Genomic DNA, 19,614 nt, shown 5'->3' on the forward strand with positions numbered 1-19,614 from the left:
CAGTATATTAAGCATTACACTTAATTGCACTAATTTTTAAGTATAATTGTAGTTATGCTCTGACACATGAAGTAATTTCCCAAGTATCTCACAATGCATATCAAACTTTCTTTCATATGTGTATATTGCTACACAGTATGCAGAATTACTATCCTCACATGTTTCAACCTTTAATGAGGTCTCATCAGTGGTAGCTAGATCCATGGAGACACTGAACAGAAGTCATATTTTTCATATACAAGTAGGAAAATGGTGTATTATTATGTTGTTAAAATACTCTAGATCAGTGATATTTAAAGCCTGGTTGCTGGACTCTCACGGCGCATCTGGGCATCCCCTCGGTGGTGGATGACGGGGATGGTCGATGGCACTACTTTGTAGGCCTCCCGACTAGGTCCATGGGACCGTTTAACCATCGCTGCAATCCTCTATTCATATTGGAGGTTGGATGGTTCAGGCAGCCCCTTCCATAAAAAATGCTGCTATGTAAAGTATCATATCTAAACAGAAAAGAAATAAAGCCCCGGTAGTCTCAATATGCCCGGAACGGTGGTGTCAGGTATCGTCAGTCCGTGACTGCTATAAAGAAACTCAATGCAGAAATTGCTTGAATATTGCTACTTGGAATGTAAGAGGATTGAATAAATGTCGGAAATTGGCTAATGTGATGAGAGAGATGGAGAGATTGAATGTTAGTATACTAGGAATGAGTGAAGCCTTTTGGAAAGGATCATCAGATTTTTAAGTCAAAACTTCTAAATGGCAAGATATTATTATTATTATGTGTCACCTCCAGGGAGTCGAAAGACTCATCGAGGGAGAGTGTGCCAACAGCATCGAACAATTGAACCCCTTCCAATTACTAACCATGCTCAAACTTGCTTAGCTTTTTGCATGAGCCATTAGTGGCAGAGGTTCTACCAATTGACCAACCCACATCAGGTGGTGAAATATCAAAGAGAGGTGTAGCATTCATTGTAGAGAAGAAAACTAATAAAAACATTATCCATGTCATTAAAAAATCAGATAGAGTAATGGCAATTCTGTGAAGTCTAAACCTAGAGATATGCTGATCATTCAAATATATGCTCCTACAGAACAGAATGAGGAAGCAGAAATAGATAATGTGTATGATGAAACAGAATAGAATGGTGTATATGGAGGCAAGAAAGATCGAGTTATTTATGCTATGGGTGACTGGAATGCAAAAGTTGGATCAGAGAGAGAACATCTACACACACGGGTCCATTTGGACTTAGAATTTGGAATGAGAGAGGACAACAACTGATTGATTTCTGTAACAAGCACTGTCTCATCATAACTAACACTTATTTTGAGCAAAAACCAACAGCAAGATACACATGGGAAAGTCCGGATGGAAGATACAAAAATCAATTAGACTAGATTATGGTCAGTAAATATTACTTCAATGGAATACCGAACTCAAAGGTGATAAGTGCTGACTGTAGATCTGATCATAGATTGGTCTTAATGAAGATGAAAATTTGCCTGAAAACAATAAAAATTAAAAGAAGTCAACCCCTAAAATGGGATCTGCAAATGGTACAGAATCCAATAGTAATATCAAAGTTTAATGAAAATGTTTCAGAACTGCTGTTTGCACAGTTGCAAAACGAAAATGAAATCTCTCAGTGGAATAGACTACAAGTAGCTATCATAACATCTGCTAAAAATCACATCGATAAACAAGAAGAAAGAAAGAAAAAACCATGAATAACACAAGAAGTAATCAACTTTATCGATGAAAGAAGAAATGGAAAAGAGGAGCAAATGAAGACGAAAAATTAAGATATAAAATATTGGATAAAAGAATCAAACAGTTATGCAGAAGATTGAAAGAAAACTGGATAAATAGGCACCAAGATAGAAGAATTACAAAATAGGAACAAAACCAGAGAAGCATTCCTGAAAATGAAAGAACTTAATGGAAAAGTAAAATGTACACAGTCTAATAACATCAAAGACAAAGATGGAAATATAATCATTGATAAGCAAAAGATAAATGGAAAATAGGTGGAGTACTTATCAGATCTATATGATGATGATAATGGTAACATGTTAGAGGATTCATGACACCTTAAGTTAAACGTAACAACAGATACCATTCTACCGACAAGAAAGGAGATAGAACATGTAATTAAGAATCTTCCTAATAATAAATCCTCTGGGTATGATAATGTCCCGGCTGAGCTGCTGAAAGCTTTGACTGGCAATAATAACAACTATTTAGTGGAATCCATTCAGGACATTTATAAAACAATAGAATTACCTGAAGTTTTTACAACATCTATCTGCATACCAATTCCAGAGAAAAATAATGCACAAAATTGCAAGGATTACAGAACTGTGAGCCTGATATCATGCATCTAAAATTATTTTAACCATTGTCAAATTGTTAACAAACAAATGGAAAGAGCCTTAATCGGTGAATTGAGTGAACTACAGAAAGGCTTCAGAAGAGGAATGGGAACCATTAATACTTCCTGGAACTAAAAATACTAATAAAAAGATCACTTGAAAGAAATAGTAACATTTACAAATGCTTCGTAGACTTTCAGAAGGCTTTTGACTGGGTAAAACATAATAAAATGTTCAATATATTAGATTAATTAGACATAGAAGATCATGTACTTAAGATTATAAAAATGATTTACACCAAACAGAAAATGCAGCTGTTTAACTCTGAGGCTTCTGTAGTGAAAATAAAAAGAGGAATTAGACAAGGTTGTATCCTTTTACCAAATCTATTTAATATCTGTAGTGAGACAGTGATGAAAAAGATTGAAAAACAAAAAATAGGAATTAATTTTAGACAAATTATGAATTCTACAACTGTGTTTATAAATAACTATTTTTATTTCCTGACATTTCGACCTTCATATTAAGGTCATCATCTGGAGTATATACATATATACAGAGACAAACTGAATTACATTTCACACAGTATGCTAAATAAACAATGATTTGATCAACTGTTATTCTACTGCATGACCTCTAGTGAAATTAGAATATCAAAAAAATATATATATAAAAAAAAATAATAAATAAAATAATTACAAATAAAAATAAATTAATTAATTACTTAATTAAAAACTACATCAAAGCTATATTCTATTTAAGACAACATCAGAGAAACATTCTTTCATATAGATAGTTTTGTTACAGTGAAAATGATGTCCTAATTTAACATGACAATTGTTATATTAGATTTAGGATCCTGGATTAACTATGGTTCTATTTAAAATTAACTCTTAGGGAGAAAGGTTAAGTTGGTAGAATATGTGCCTTCCATATGTTTGGGATTTTTAGACCATCATTATTGTTAAGATTAGTGTGATTGATAAGAATCTCACTGGCCTCCTTAAATTTGCATTCATACCATGTTTTGGTAAATAACAGATACTTTTCCAGTCAATTCTATGTAAAGTGTTCAGAGCATGATCAGAAAGACTAGCTTGACCATAGTTATTATATTTAATGTGTCGTTTATGTTCCTTTTTTCTGATAGGAATTGTGCTTCCTGTTTCCCCTATATAGAGCAAATTACGTATGTAATGAATACGGTATGTCCCAGGGTGGGCCAGTGGAGGGAGTGGATCCTTGGATGTGTTGAGTAAGCTCTTTAATTTTGCAGTAGGTTTAAAGGTGGCTTTAAGGTTGTATTTTTGTAGTATTCTGTTTATTTTGTCTGATATCCCTTTAATATATGGGATGGTTACAGTATTATTATAGTCTTGTTTACTTTTGTTTTTAAGTGAGGTCTTGTACAGAATTTTGTTGATAGTATTTTGGCTGTAACCATTTTTAGGAAGGTATTGTTGATAACTTTTAATTCATCTTTAAGTGCTTGTTCATTGGAGCAAATCTTCAAAGCCCTGTTTTTAAGTTATTAATTACCCCTAGCTTTTGTCTTGGGTGGTAGTAGGAGTTTTTGTTCTATATATTGGCCAGCATGTATCGGTTTCCAGTAAACAGTGAAGGAAAGACTGCCAGAAGGAACATGTGTTCCTTCTGGCAGTTATCAGGTGTTATCAGAGTCCTGCTTGTGGATACATACCATGCTGCATGAAGCTGAGTTTAGATTGGTGGAAGAGACACAAATTTGACATCACCAATCCATTATTCACTCTATAAATGTAGCTATAGGGATGGTTAATGGAATTTTATGGCTTGTATTGGTTCAATATGGCTAAATTCAGTAATATTGTTGGCATTTAAATTAATTTCTTTAATTTAAGAATCGGTAATGAAGTTGATCATTGACATCAACTATATGGAGAATAACAACACTAAAGTATAGTGATATTACACTGAAGAAGCAGGTTTTAGACATAAAATTTTACTTTGGATTATTGGTTCAAGTTACTTTGACAATGTTCAGCGATTGCTCAGTTATCTGGTCATACTGGGGAATCATTTTGCTGAGGCTATGATTAAATGAATTTATAGGTTTTGAGATGAGGAAGTCAGTTTGATATTCTGGCTAGTTTGGGTCTATTGACAAAATCTTCTCATATAGAAGATTTTGTTTCCACTACACATCTCAGAATTTTTTATATACTAAGAACTAATATTATGTACTGATACTGCCTTTGCATTTCTTACTTCAAATCAAGATGAGATTTATTACCAACAATATGGATTAGATGTGGGTTCTCAATATCAAGACGTGTCTGCAATCAGACTAGGTGTAGAGTGAAGCCAGAACTTCACTTTACACCTATAGCTTTTGTACTAAAAATTGTAGGACATTAGTTTTCTTCTTCTTCTTTTCAGCCATTTTCTGTCCACCGCTGGACAAAGGCCTCCTCCAGTTCTTTCCACCTTTCTCTGTTCTTGGCAATGGTTGACCAATTTACCCCAAAAAATTTGACAATTCATCACTCCACCTTCTTTTAGGATGTCTTGGCCTCATTTTCAGTTCATTAGTATGGTGGTCCATCGCTCATCTTCTCTTCTAGATAGATGTCCGGCCCATTTCCATGTTAGTCGCTTGTGGTGAAAAATGATCAGTGATGCGAGTCTGGCTTCTTATCTTTTAATGTGATGCTTAGCATCAACCTCTCCATTTTTCTTTGAGTTGTTAGTTTATTTGCCAGTGCTTTCGTAAACGACCAAGTTTCACAACCATATGTGATGACTGGAAGTATACACTGGTTAAATGTCTTTCTTTTTAAACAGAGTGGGACATCATTGTTTTGAAAAATACTTTTCAATTTTCTGAATGCACTCCAGGCAAGTTGAACTCTCCTATTTATTTCCTTTTGGAGTCTGCAGTTTGGATCAATGAGATGACCTAAGTATGTATATAAAGAGACTCTTTCCAAGAAATTGTTTTCTATTATTATGTTTTTTGGTATTACAAAATGATTAAACATGATTTTAGTTTTTTTCTCTGTTTATTTTTAAACCAACTTTTCTGCTTTCATGATATAGGTCTTCTATTATTATATTAAGGTCTTCTGGAGTGTTTGCAAAAATTATATCATCTGCATATCTTAGCTCAGTGCTTCCCAAACTTCTGGATGTCAAGGCCCCCTTTGGAAAAAATAAAATATTTCACCCCCCCTCAAAAAAAAATCATAATATAGACTATATTATTATAATATTTATTGTATTTATATTCAGTACAAAACATATGCAGCGAATATTGCAAAAATCAAATGCAAATATTACATTTTTAGCATCTTACATACGCATTTGACATGGCACATCATCTCATATTTTATATAGATAGATATATTGTTATTGTACATTTGCAGTACAAGCACATGAAACGTAAACGATTAGTAATAAAGAAAGAATTAAAAACAAAAGAAGTTTAATAACAATTTAATGTGATGGATGTGTTTCAATACTGCTATACAAAAATCAATATCAGGTGAAATATTTGAAACTGCAATTCTTAGATTTCTGCTTTGAAATGAAACTTATATGAATAAGGATATATTTACAAATATTCATTACACATCGAAATAAGCAAGAAGCAAAATTTGTGAACCTGCACCAATGTGTGATTTTTTTTTTCCATTAAAATATAAAAAAGAACAAAAAAGAAATAATAAAAATTAAATACGTTTCTTTTAAGATAAAAAAAATCTACTTAGTCTTATTCATTTTCAATTTGTTTTCATTATTTCACGGCCCCCCCTCAACAAAACCTACGGCCCACAGATTGGGAAGTGTGCTGTCTTAGGTGTGTTAAGTTTCTGTTATTAATTTTTATACCAAGGTTTGTCCAGTTTATATTATTAAATATTTCTTGAAGGACTGCTGTAAAGATTTTGGGTGATAGAGAGTCTCCTTGTCGGACACCTTTTTCAATTGATATTTTATTGCTATTTTGTGAAGTTGGATTGTTGCTGTTGCAGTGTGGTATATTTTCTGGATGAGGTACATATATTCTCCAGGAACTCCCTGATTCTGGAGTGCTTTGATTATTGCATTCATTTTGATGGAATCGAATGCTTTTTTTTTTTCATAATCAGTAAAGGCTAAACAGAGAGGCAATTGGATTTCTTCTGCCTTTTCTATTATTTGTTTTACTGCATGAATATGATCAATTGTATTAAAGCCTTTACAGAATCCTGCTTGTTCTACTGGTTGATTTGAGTCTAGAAGAGGGGTTAACGTGCTTGTTATTACTTTTGTGAGAATTTTGTACAGATTGGAGAGAATACTAATTTGTCTATAGTTCTTTACTTCTTCTTTGTTCCCTTTTTTAAATAACAGTATCAGAATAGTATTTTTCCAGTTTTCTGGTATCTTCCTCTCTTCTAGGCATAGATTTAGCAAGTTTGTGAGATGGTGAAGGATATTATTTCCTCCCCATTTAATTAATTCTGTGTGAATTAGGTCTTCACGAGGACATTTTTCATTTGTTTTGATGCTTGTTTTATTTCATCTGAAGTGAATGGGGGATGAATTTTATATGCGATGGAGAAGAGTTATTTATATTTGATTTATCTCTTGAAGGATCACTATAGAATTCTTTATAAAATTCTTCTAGCCTGCTTAGGATTTGTTCTTGGTTTTCCTTATTATAGTTCCATTCTTGTCTTTTATTGCAGTTATTTAACTTTTGCCAACTGATAAATATTTTCTTAGTATTTTCATATTTTTATTGTTTTCAATTGTTTCTTTTATTTTTTTATAACACTAAAATGCCTTTCTTTTTAAAGAAAGACATTTTAGTGTTATAAAAAATCTTATTTCTTTTATAAATCTTTTATAAAAAATCTTATAAAAGATCTTATTTCATTTCTTATCTTTTCCCTTATTGTTTTGCATATTCTATTTTAGAAATTAAGTTTTTGTCTTATTTCATATGTCGTCTTTTTTATTAATAGTTGTAAGGTTCCCTCTGAAAGTTTATGGTCTTTCTGCTGTTTGTTGCTTTTGAATTCGTTGGCTGCTGAGATTATTACTTCCGTTAGGTTTCTGCTTATTTTATTTATGTCTTCTTCTTCAAATATATTTATTAAGTCTAGTTTTTGATTGAGATTTTCTTTGTAATCCTTCTTGTATGCAATAGGTTTTAAGTCAAAACTTCTTGATTTTTTGTTGTTTAGCCATTTTATTCTTTCCAATTTGGGGTTTATTTTAATTTTGGTTCTCACCAGTCAGTGGTCACTTCCTGTTTTTCCTTGATTTAGTACTGACGTATCTTGAACTATTTCTTTATTGTTACACACTATATAATCTATTTCATTTTTTATTTCCTCGTTTGGACTTCTCCATTTCTATTTTCTTTTGATGGCTTTCTTAAAAAATGTATTAATAATGTAAAGCTTGTTACTGATAGAGAATTCTGTATGAGCCATTCCTGAGTTTCTGCTTGTACCATATACATATGGTCCTATTGTGTCTATTAGGTGAATGGGATGACCTACGTTAAAATCGCCCATTACTATAGTAAAGTTTTGATTGCTATTTCTTTTTTTGTCTAGAGTGTGCTGCAGTGAGTCATAAAATGCTTCTATCTCTTCATCAGTGTGGGATGAGGTGGGAGCATATATTTGGATGATCCTGATTTTAAGTTTGGAGTTTAAGTGTGATTTCTATTATTCTTTCATCTATATAATTAAATTCTTCTATAAGGTGTGCAATTGTTTTCTTAATTAGAAATCCAACTCTGTATTGCCCTTTAGTTTTCCCATAATAGTATAAGTAGTCTCCTTTTAGTTTTATTAAATGTTCATCTTGCCTGCGAACTTCACTTAAACCTATGATGTCCCATTTAATATGTTTTAGTTCTTGCTGTAAGATGGTAAGGTCTTCCTCTTCTTTAAATGTTCGACAATTAAATGTTCCTATATAGAGTAAAAGAGGATTATATTGATTACTGCTATGTTTATGAATTCTTTGGGCTATTCCAATATTGCTTATTATTTGGGAAAGCTTCCCCACTGCATCATGCTCTGGTCTTCATAAATGGTTTCAAACAAAGTAGTCATATAGTTGGGGAAATTTAGTCATATCCAGTGTTTGCCCATTCTGGCCATAGGTTTTTACGGCCTTTCTTTTTTCTTCTTGGCATTGTAGTGGAGGGGTTGTGGCCTAATCTCCCACGCTGGCCACAGTCTGCTATTAGTCTACTACAATCTTATTCAGACACATCAAATCCTTTTATTTCTTGATTTCTTGAATGAAACTTATTATGCCATTCAAGAAATATCTTGCTCTCTATAAAATCCACTGTTCCTATGGAAAGGAACTTAAACAAGTCAGACTGGAAGAATTTGCAAAATTCAGGAAGGTGACACTGTAACATTCTGCACACAAACGAAGGGTTTATTCAGGCCTTACTGCTCACATCTTTGCAGAATATCATAAAATAGATTAGAATGTTTGGGTTTTATTATATATTATATACAGCTAGATCATGCACCAACTAATTATGTGCACTAAGTACCAGTTTCTTTTTCGAGGCACTACATTAAGAATCATCATCAAATACTTGATATATACCGTATACATGTCTATGATCAATGCAAATTCTTTGGTTCAACATGATAGGTAGTTCTCTACATAGGACTTAGTGACTATATCTGTTGATGGTATGATTTGTTGTAGGTGAATAATGAAAGATTTCCATATCACTGAGATGTTCCTTTTTTTTATTTCAAAATTTCAGTTTGTCTGACCTGTGTATGGTAGATCACAATAACTCGGAATTCTATAAACACTCAGATGTTTGTAGAGGTGGGGCCTATCTTTTGGAGACTGATGGAAGCTGTGGACAGTTTGGATAGATTTATAAGATACCATGGTATTGTGATTCTTGAGTATGTGACTTCTGCATTAGTTCAACCTTAGTGTTTTTCTGGGTCTCCCTCACACTGATCAGAGCTCAATAAAGATCAGAAGAGATGGATAGTGACCTTCTATTAATGCAGCACTATACATATCCTAAGGGAAATGTGCTTTGCATTATGGGCTAAGGAGGCAAAAGGCAACAGCCTCTATGTACAAGTTGCCTAGTCATGAAGATATTTCACAAAGGATTAAACAAGAGAGTAATATCTTGGATATTACTCTCTTGTAATATCCAAGATATTACAGGAGAATTTAATAATGACTAATAAAACCAAAACATTACTAAATTGTAATCATAAAGTTTAATTTCAATTAAACTTTAAGATTACATAAAGTGCCTTATCTTGAAAAGAGCCTACTATCTCATGTTTTCAATTTTTGTATGCTTACATAGCAAGCTAAACAGTAACTAAGGTTTATGTTCTACACAGCATTTGAAAACTGCTCATCCATTCTTGCAGTACATCACACCTTTCCTGCAACCACATTTAGACAGCTGACGACAATTTGTTATGAGATTTAGGAGTAATTTTTTTTTATTCTAAATCTCATCCACAATAAGTTGCACATGATTTTTAAATTAGTATTAGTATCGTGAGTTGGCTATAAGGGTTAGATAATCGGGAAACGCTAGAGACAAACATTTAACTTTTGCAAGCCACTTCTGATAGCCAGTAAGCAGAGTGGTGGTTTCACACTGGGCAACAACGTTTATCTAATGCCTACAGTGGGATTTGAACCCATATTTTCTTTGTTGGTTGGACAACAAGCATGCTGTTCAGTCATGCTGGGGAAAAAAAATGTTACAAACATTAAACAAAAATAAAAAAACTATGAATCTAGAATGGCAAGCAGTATCAAGTAGAGTGATGTGGACAAACATCAGAATTAGGAACTGGACAATGAGACATGTTTGTGCCCATGGACCCACAGAAGGTTCTACTGAGGTAGAAGTGGAGGAATTTTTTGAGGCTTTAGAGAGAAAGCAACTGACAAAATGAAAAATAAAAAGTTGGTTTTTGTTGAGGATCTAAATAGCAGAGTAGGAAATGATTGTCAGACATACAAAAATATTTTGGGAAATTTGGAGAAAAGAGCAGAGCTAATAAAAATGGCAAATACCTGTTGGATTTCTGCTCAGGACATGAACCGGTTATTACTAACACAAAATTCAAACATAAAAATGTGCACAAATTCACATGGAGAGAAGAGGCAAGGAATAAGAAAAGTCTCATTGACTATGTTATTGTTGATAGTGATGTTTCCTCACTGGTGCAGGACACTAGAGTATACAGAGGATATGAAATTGGAAGTGATCACCTTTTAGTCTTGAGCAGGATAAAATTGAATTTCATATTGAGAAGAACAATATGTAAGAAAGTTTTAAAGCAAATTAAAGTTGAGCAGCTCTCAGATGTGAACTGTAGACTAAAATACACAAAGATTATTCAAGAAACAATGAAAGAGTATGAGAACAGGAACCAAACCGTGGAGATCCAGTGGCAGATCCTGAAGAAAAAATTGATTGATTCAGCCAGAGAGGCATGTGGTGAGGTCTGCAAGCATAGAAACATCAGAACTCCTTGGTGGGCACAGAAAGATAAATAGGCAGTGAAGGAAAAGAAGAAAGCATATCAAAAAGTCAGCTTGTGCTCTTAGAGAATATAGAGACAAATGTAAGAAAGCTAAATACTGTGTAAAACTAGCTTAGCAAAAGTCATGGGAAGACTGGTACAAATATAGAAAGTAAATATCAGGAATGTGGCAAAAGATTCTGGAGACTGTTAAAGAAGCTCAGAAATGGAGGAAACAGTGATGTAAAAGGAATTAGCCATAATGATCCTTGAAGTATGGAGTAATTACTTTGAAAAATTGCTAAATGAAACTAGCAGTGATGACAGCACAGTGATAAAAAAAAAAAAACACTGACCAGGCATGCAATCAGGAATACATATCCATACTTGAAGTAGAAAAAGCCATCAAAGGTCTGAAATGTGGAAAGGCAGCTGGAGTAGATGATATTCAACCAGAAATGCTCAAGTATTTAGGTATAAAAGTCCCTGTAAAGTCTTACAGTGGCTGCACTGTAAGACTTTACAGGGACAAATTCCAGATGATTGGAGTAGAGCTCTCATAGTACCCATATATAAAAAGGGAAATAAAACTGAATGTGAGAATTACAGAGGTGTTTCCCTTCTGAGTGTTCCTGGTAAGATTTATGCAAGTATACTTGAGAAGGATTGTGGAAGGGAAGCTTGGTGAAGAACAAGCTGGAATTCATGCCAAATAGAGGCTGTCAGGATTAGATCTTCCCTTTACGACAAATAGTTAAAAAATCAAGGGGGAATATAACAAAGAGCTATATTTAAGTTCTGTAGATCTGGAAAAGACATATGTCAAGGTGCCAAGAGAAAAGCTATTCAAAATGCTACAGTTGTATGATGTCAATGAAGCATTATATCAAGCAGTACTTTCTCTTTATTTGAGTTGTATGTCAACAGTTAAAACTGAAGGAAGTACAGGAAGAAGATGGTTTTATGTTAAATCTGGTCATACAAGGATGTACATTATCCCATCTGTTATTTATTATCATGGATCCATATAATATAATAATATCCATATAATATTATTATATTATATGGATCACATTATGAAGGAAAGTGCTATCAAACCTGATATGAAAATTGGAGATGTTAATCTCGGCTCTTTACTTTGTGTGGATGTGGATGATGTTATACTTCTATATAAATTTGGTACAAGTCTGCAAAATTCCCTGACTAAATCGAATAACTGTTGTAAGATTTGGTATGAAGGTCAGCAATAACAAGATGAAGAATGAAAATTGGCAAAAGCATTGACAATATCAACTGCATTGTGAATGTTCCTATAGAACAAGTAAAATATTTCAGCTACTTAGGCACAATTTTTAGTGAAAATGGTAAATTAAATATGGAAAATAGACAACAGAATCAATGAAGCTGGTATGGTAGGAATTCAACTGAATAAATTTATATGGAATAAGAGAGAAATTAGTCAAAACATTAAGTTAGCTGTGTACAAGATGGTGTTCAAACCAATTTTAACTTATGGATCTGAGAACTGGGTTAGAAATAAAACACTTTACCAAAGGCTAGAGACCACAAATATGAGAGTCCTGAGAAAGATTAGAGGCATGAACAGATGGCATCAATATCGGTATCATATTAAAAACAATATTAGGCCATTAGGAAAGAACTTGACATTGTTAGCATCCAGGAAAGTGTTAGCAGGGCTAATCTCAGGTGGTACTGTCACTTAAACAGAATGGGAGAGGAAAGATTAGCAAAACAAGTGTTCTCTATCAGGTTGGCAAGAAAAAAACCCAGAGGAAGACCAAGATGTATGTGAATTAATACAGTAAAAAGTGCCAGATCTGATAATGTTGAAGTCTTTACATTTAACATATTGATTTGGAGGACATTGTAGATAGGAGTTATTAATGATGTAAGTTTTTCATGTAGTATTATCATATCCTGTATACCTCTTGAGGGTACATATCAGGAATTTGATGATGATGATAAAAAAAAATCTATAACTGTTTTCTGTGAATTTATGATTTATTTAAATAAATATTTACTTATTTAAATAAAACTGTTCCATACTGCAATATTTCCAGTGGTGTTTTATGCCATAGTCAAACATAATGGGTGTGAAGGATGGCCCATACTTTTTTTTTTCTTCTATAATTATGGCAAGGTAATTGTGTTCTATTTTTGTTTTTTCATTTTTTGTTTAAGTATTATAAAATAAAATTGAAAGTGCATATTTAGTTTATTATTATTATTTTAAAGAAACAAATATAACTAGTAACTTTTGTAAAAATATATATATCATAGATATTTCTGTTTAAAAAAAATTATTCTGATATTTTTCTATTTTGTATATAAACAGGGCCTGGTGCATTTTTTTATATCACAATGGCTACAGTTGTTGTGTTAAATAGTAAGTAAACTTTGCAAACCAGAAAAGTACTAACTGGTTCCCAGTTTTCTTTCTTTCTTTCATTATGCCTTGTTATCATTTATAATATCTAAGAGATGCATAATTTATAGGTTTTTTTTTTTTTTTCTTTAAAGGATTCAGTTGTGCAATTTTTAAATAATTATGAAATTTCTTATTGAAAAGTTGAAGAAATCAAGTTGTGAAGTTTTGTAAAATTGATAAATTCACATTTATTTTCACACTTCATAAATATCACTGTTTATGCTATTTCAGAATAGTGAATAAGCACAGACTTGTTGATTAGATAATTTACAACTTAATCGCTTAATTTCTGATTCTCCTTAACATGATGATTTGCAATATATTCATCTGCTAAAGTTTTTAAGTAATAGTTTGCATTTTCATTATGTAATCTTGAATATGACAACATTGAGAATTTATCAATTAGGAAGGTAATCACTTTCCACCTGATTGATGAGAGTGATTATGCAGTCTTGACCTTAGAGGTGATGGCTGAGCATTTGTTGTTGTCAGAATAGATGGAGTATATGTGGAACCATAAAGTTGGCATCTATGACAATCTCAGAAGACTGCTTGGAGTGCCATCGCTTAAGAACTACAAGGGATGGATATTAGTAATGAGAAATGGTCAAGAGATATTAAGCAAAGCAGTATCAGATTGTATACCTAGGGTTATTAGGATAAATTAGATGGGATCAGTAGCATCAATAAGCAAGAGCTGCAAAGGGAGAAAATATGGGAAGTACGTAAAGAGAACAGTGATCGGCGGTCTCATAACAAATATAAAGTACAAGCATGAAGGATGACGAGCGTTATGAGAAAGCACAATTAGATTACAAGAAAAAATTAGATAAGCAAGCCAAGGGAAATTCCAAAGAAATCTTTTTCTGTGTGGTGAACAAAAGGAACAATGATTATAGAAGGATAACTTTAATGGACACCAATAGTAAGGAGATAACAGAAGCCTAAAAACATAGTTGAATTATTGAGTGATCACTTTGCATGTGCTTATCATCCAGGTGGAGATAATACAGTGACCATTGTTAACATAGATAGAAATGTAAATGCAGCCATGAGGATAAATAAGTTCTCACTCCATAGTTATGAGAAAGTGCAAGAAAAATGGCAGTGTACCATTACTAGACTGTTTTAGTCTTAGCAGGTAATGTACCATGGTAGTGGAAAGAGAGGAAAAAATAATTTCATTATGCAAAGCAGGCTTGAAGATGGAAGTTTCAAATTATAGAGTAGCTAATCTCAGGAATGGTGGGTGGTGGGGTTTAATGTATTGAAAAAGTTGGTTAAGGGGCAGAATTCAGGAATGGTGGATAGAAATATAATGTTGTATGGAGGACTGCATGACTTTGTGAAAGGGAGATCTTGTCTTAGTAATTTGCTTGCTTTGTACAATAAAGTGACAGTTAAATTAGATAAAGGAAATGGCCACTCTGTGATATTGCTGCATGGAATCCTTACACAATCCTGTTGTGTAAGCTGGAGCAAACTGGGGTTGGTTGGATGTGAATCTGGTGTCACTGGATACGAGGGTGGCTGATTGAACGACATCAAAGAGAAGACAGATGACTCGCATTGTGTTAGAGCTCTGCTGCTATTTGATTTGTACATCATATTGGAAATAATTTTAGGAAAGTATTCATTGTTGTTTGCTGATGCGGAGATCCTGCAGAATGATTTAAATACTGTTAGTCTGGGCAAAAAATAATGCCTACCAGTTCATTTTGTCAATATAAAGTTATGCTCTTTAGGATATAAAAACTATATGTTGATTATTATTATTATTATTCAGGCCTCCATGGAGTCAAAAGACTCATCGTGGGAGGTCGTTCCTAAGACCATAAAGTCTGTCAAGACTCATGGAGGGGAGGTTCCCCCCCCTAAGAAACACAAAGTCTATCATACCACTCCTTAAACTCAGTGACCGTTCTCGCCCTCACCACTCTATCAGGTAATGCATTCCACGGCTCAACCACCCTCCATGCAAAGAAACCACTCCTCACTCTCTTGCTCACAGTTTCCTTTCATAACTTCCAGGGATGGCCTCTTGTCATCACTCCTTCCCGCTGTTCAACCAAGTGAAAGAACTCCCCAATGTCGACCCTGTAACCACCTCTCAACAGTTTAAAAGTCTCAATCATATCACCTCTCCTTCTTCTATCCTCCAAACTCTGCAGTCCACATTCCCTCAGCTGATTCTCATAACTATCCTTGTACAGTCCTGAGACCATCTTTGTCATCCATCTTTGTATCTTTTCCACAGTTAATTTATCCCCTTCAAATCCTGGGGACCAAATCTGAGAACAATAATCCAAGAGTGGTCTGATCAGAGACTTATACAATGGAATAATAACCCTCTTATCTCTGCAGGTCAGCATCCTTCTCATAATTGCAGCAATCCTCTGTGTTACCTTCACCACCTTTGCAATATGTCCCCTAAACTTCAGGTTTCTATCAATCATCAACCCCAGATCTCTTGTCTCCCCAACTTCCTCCAGTATAACTCCTCCCATAGAGTATGCAGCATCCCATCGATGTTTCCCAAACCTCAAGACCTTACATTTTGCTGCATTAAACTGACACCCCCATTCATTTTCCCATCTATCTAGCTTATTCAAATCCTCCTGCAGGGCTACCACATCTGCACTATTACTAATAATCCTCCCCAGCTTCGCATCATCTGCAAACAACTGAATATCCCCTTGCAATCCACTGGCAATGTCATTGATATAAAGGTTTAAACAATATAGGTCCTAGTACTGAGCCCTGTGGGACCCCACTTGTAACCTTCTGTCCCCCTTGAAACTGCTCCACCATACACAACTCTCTGATACCTATCAGACAGCCAATCCTGAATCCAGTTGACCAATCTGACATCCAGACCCATGTGTTGCAACTTAAATATCAGCTTATCATGTGGCACCCTGTCAAATGCCTTTGCTAAGTCTAAGAAAATTGCAGTATATGCCTTTCCCCCATCTAATGTTCTTGTAACTTTATTATAAAAGGCTAGCATATTGCTAAAACAAGAGCGCCCTTTCACAAATCCATGTTGACTCTCACAGATAACATTACCCTCATCTGCCCAGTGCTGTATACGGTCCCTCACTACTTTCTCCAAGATCTTAACAACTACTGATGACACACAGACTGGTCTATAATTAGACACTTCCAGTCTGTTACCACCCTTATGCAATGGCACTATCTTACCTTCCTTCCATTCCCTGGGCACCTTTGCTGAAGCCAGACTTTCATTGAAAAGCCAGGTTAAAGGCACTGTTAGTTAGTTCCCTAGCACATTCTCTCAAAACTCGTGGTGAAATACCATCCAGTCCAAAAGTTTTATTGACATCCAGAGTTCTCAGTATCTGAAACACACTCTCCTCCTGTACCTCTAAACCTTGAACCTGCCCTATCCCTCTAGCATTAAAACTGACTCCTCCAGGATGAAATACTCCAATAAAGTGGTCATTGAACAATTCCACTATGTCCTCTGCATCAGTCACTCTATTCCCATTTTTATCCCACAATATCATTCTTCCACAGTCATTTCTCCTCCTACTGGCCACATTGCTAAAAAATTCCCTAGGATTTTCTTTGGATCTTAGGGCCAATCTCCTCTCATATTCCAGTTTTGCTTTCCTTACCACACTAGTCACTCTTCTGACCTGTGTCTTATATTCTTCACGCATCCTCTCTTCACCTGTCTCCTTATATTTCTTCCATAGCCTCTTTTTCACATGTAATTCCTGTTTAATATTGTTTGTCATCCACTTTACTCCACATTGTGTCCCCTTCTTCACTCGTTTTATACAACTTACCATTGCTGCTAACAAATATTCTTTCACAATTTCCTACGCACTAACGATATCCCGGCCTTCCAATTCCTCCCTCCATGAAACTTCTCGAACTTGACGTCTAAGACTATTATAATCACCTGCATTATAATTCCACATAAGTTCCCGTCTCTTTGATACTCCTGCATGTCTATTCATTTTCCAAGTCAAAACCATATGGTCACTCTGTCCAACTGGTGGGAGAGATGTCATCTCAGTTATTATCAACTCTTCTGATGCTATAACCAAATCTAAAACTCTTAAACCTCTTGTTCCCTCTGTTATATGTTACCTAAGACATTTGTCCCTCAAGAATTCTAGAAATTCCATTCCACTATTGCTACATGCATCTTCTCTCTCCAATTTATACTACTGTAGTTAAAATCTCCCATAGCAATCATTCTTCTTGCACTTGGCAAACTTAGCTGTCTAAACATCTCCTGGTCCCCATTCTCCGTGCTCCTGGGTCTGTAGCAACACCCCACTAAATATCCTGTCTTGCCTACCTCTACCTCACACCATATGCTCTCAAAATCATTTGTCTCACTTCCTTCCAAAGCCTCCACTCTTAGAGGACATAGGTCATCACTTATCATAAGCAGTACCCCACCACCACGCTTTCCCCTCCTATCCTGACGAAAAATGCTATACCCAGCGATTTCTATTCCTGTTATTATATCCCCTTCTGTCAACCACGTCTCAGTGATCCCAATAATTTTTGGCCAGGCTGATGCTATCTGCACCACCAATTCCTCTCCCTTATTCTGGATACTCCTGGCATTAGTATAAAGCATATAAATGCCATTGTTTCTATATCCAGCATTATCCCTTCTAGACTCCACTGGGCTCAGCATTACCTGACATCGTCTCCCTTCTCCCAAGTATCTATTCCCACAAGAGGCCACCCCTGCTATCATCCTCCCTGGGACACACTGACTCTTTCAGAACAGCAATCTCTCCAGATGCCTACGTCCTTCCTCATTCAAATGTAAATGGTCTCTCGCATACAATTCCTCTCTTTCCTCAAACGCACTCCAAGCATCCACATATACCAGTCCTCTCTTGTCACACATTCTTGCTATTATGCCATTCAATATCACCACTCTTCTGCTCAGCTCATCATTATCATACCTAGGCAACACACACACTATTTTTCCTCTCTCTGTCTTCTTCCGTATAGTCTCAAGCAAAAACCTCATATCTCTCGCTTCCCGACTTACATTACCACTCAAGTCATTCGTTCCTACCATCACAATCATCTCATCCACCCTTTCACCTCTCTTAATTGCCATAGCCACCCTTTCTATTGTTCCTCCTGGCAAACACTCCTCACGCATCCTATCTTGAACACCACGGATTATTGAGTCGCCATACATTATACCTCTTACCATTCCCTCTCTCCTATTGTTTCCATTCTCTCCTCTTCTTTCATTCCCATAGGTCTTTCTCATTCCCTCTCCTCTACTGCTATTCTCTCTTCTAGCATTCCCATACCTCTCTCTCCTACTGTTTCCATTCTCTCCTCTTCTAGCACTCCCATACATCTCTCTCATTCCCTCTCTCCTACTGTTTCCATTTTCTCCACTTCTAGAACTTCCATATCCCTCTCTCATTCTGTCACTCCTACTGTTTCCCTCCTCTCGTCTTCTAGCATTCCCATACCTCTCTCTCATTCCATCTCTCCTACCATTTCCATTCTCTCCTCTTCTAGCACTTTCATATCTCTCTCTCATTCCATCTCTCCTACTGTTTCCATCCTCTCGTCTGCTAGCATTCCCATACCTCTCTCTCATTCCCTCTCTTCTACTGTTTCCATTCTCTCCTCTTCTAGCACCCTTATACCTCTCACTCATACTCCCTAAATTCTCTCTCTCTCCTACTCTGATTCTCCTTGCATTTATCTCTTCCATTCTCCTAATCTTATCTTTCATACTTCTGCTCTCATTCACAAGACATTCCACCTCCTCTTTCAACTCATCTATCTCCCTCTGCAGGTCAGTCACTCTCCCAAACAAAGCCATCTCCTAAACTTTCACAGTCACTCACATCTTCCACACTATCAACTATTATTTTCTCATTCATATATATCTTTTTTTCATTCTCTCCTATTACACTACTTGTCTTCCTACATTCATTCCCCGTTCCTGGATCAACAAAGTCAGATATCGATATTTCTAATGCACTTATTTCCTCCAACTGCCTGCATTTTGCGCATATACGCTCTTCGCTCTCTTTCACAAGCCACATATCTAATTCCCGAGACACATACATGCCGCAATTACTGCATGCCACAAAGTCCCTTATGATATTGCTAATAATTGAGTTCTTAAATGGTGGAGGACTTGGCGATACGCCACTTGCGACTGCTGCTGAATCCGTCATTATTCCTTACTGCCGAGTAGCGTAATCATTAATTATTCAA

The 19,614-nt window shown here is 35.2% G+C and overlaps 1 protein-coding gene across 4 annotated transcripts in view; it reads left to right on the forward strand.

Annotated features, from left to right (window-relative positions):
• The window catches only part of Ent2 (Equilibrative nucleoside transporter 2), a 419,356-nt gene that overhangs the window by 224,028 nt on the left and 175,714 nt on the right, over nucleotides 1-19,614 (forward strand). For all 4 annotated transcript variants that reach the window (XM_090410153.1, XM_090410162.1, XM_090410178.1 and 1 more), the window contains one exon: nucleotides 13,270-13,320. In XM_090410153.1, coding sequence (XP_090266279.1) covers nucleotides 13,270-13,320 — 51 coding nt within the window. The remainder of the gene's footprint in view (nucleotides 1-13,269; nucleotides 13,321-19,614) is intronic.

The sequence above is a fragment of the Typopeltis vanoorti genome, chromosome 2 (assembly GCF_054136105.1).
Source record: "Typopeltis vanoorti isolate ZY-2024b chromosome 2, IOZ_Tvanoo_1.0, whole genome shotgun sequence".
In the NCBI taxonomy this organism is placed as follows: Eukaryota; Metazoa; Arthropoda; class Arachnida; order Uropygi; family Thelyphonidae; genus Typopeltis; species Typopeltis vanoorti.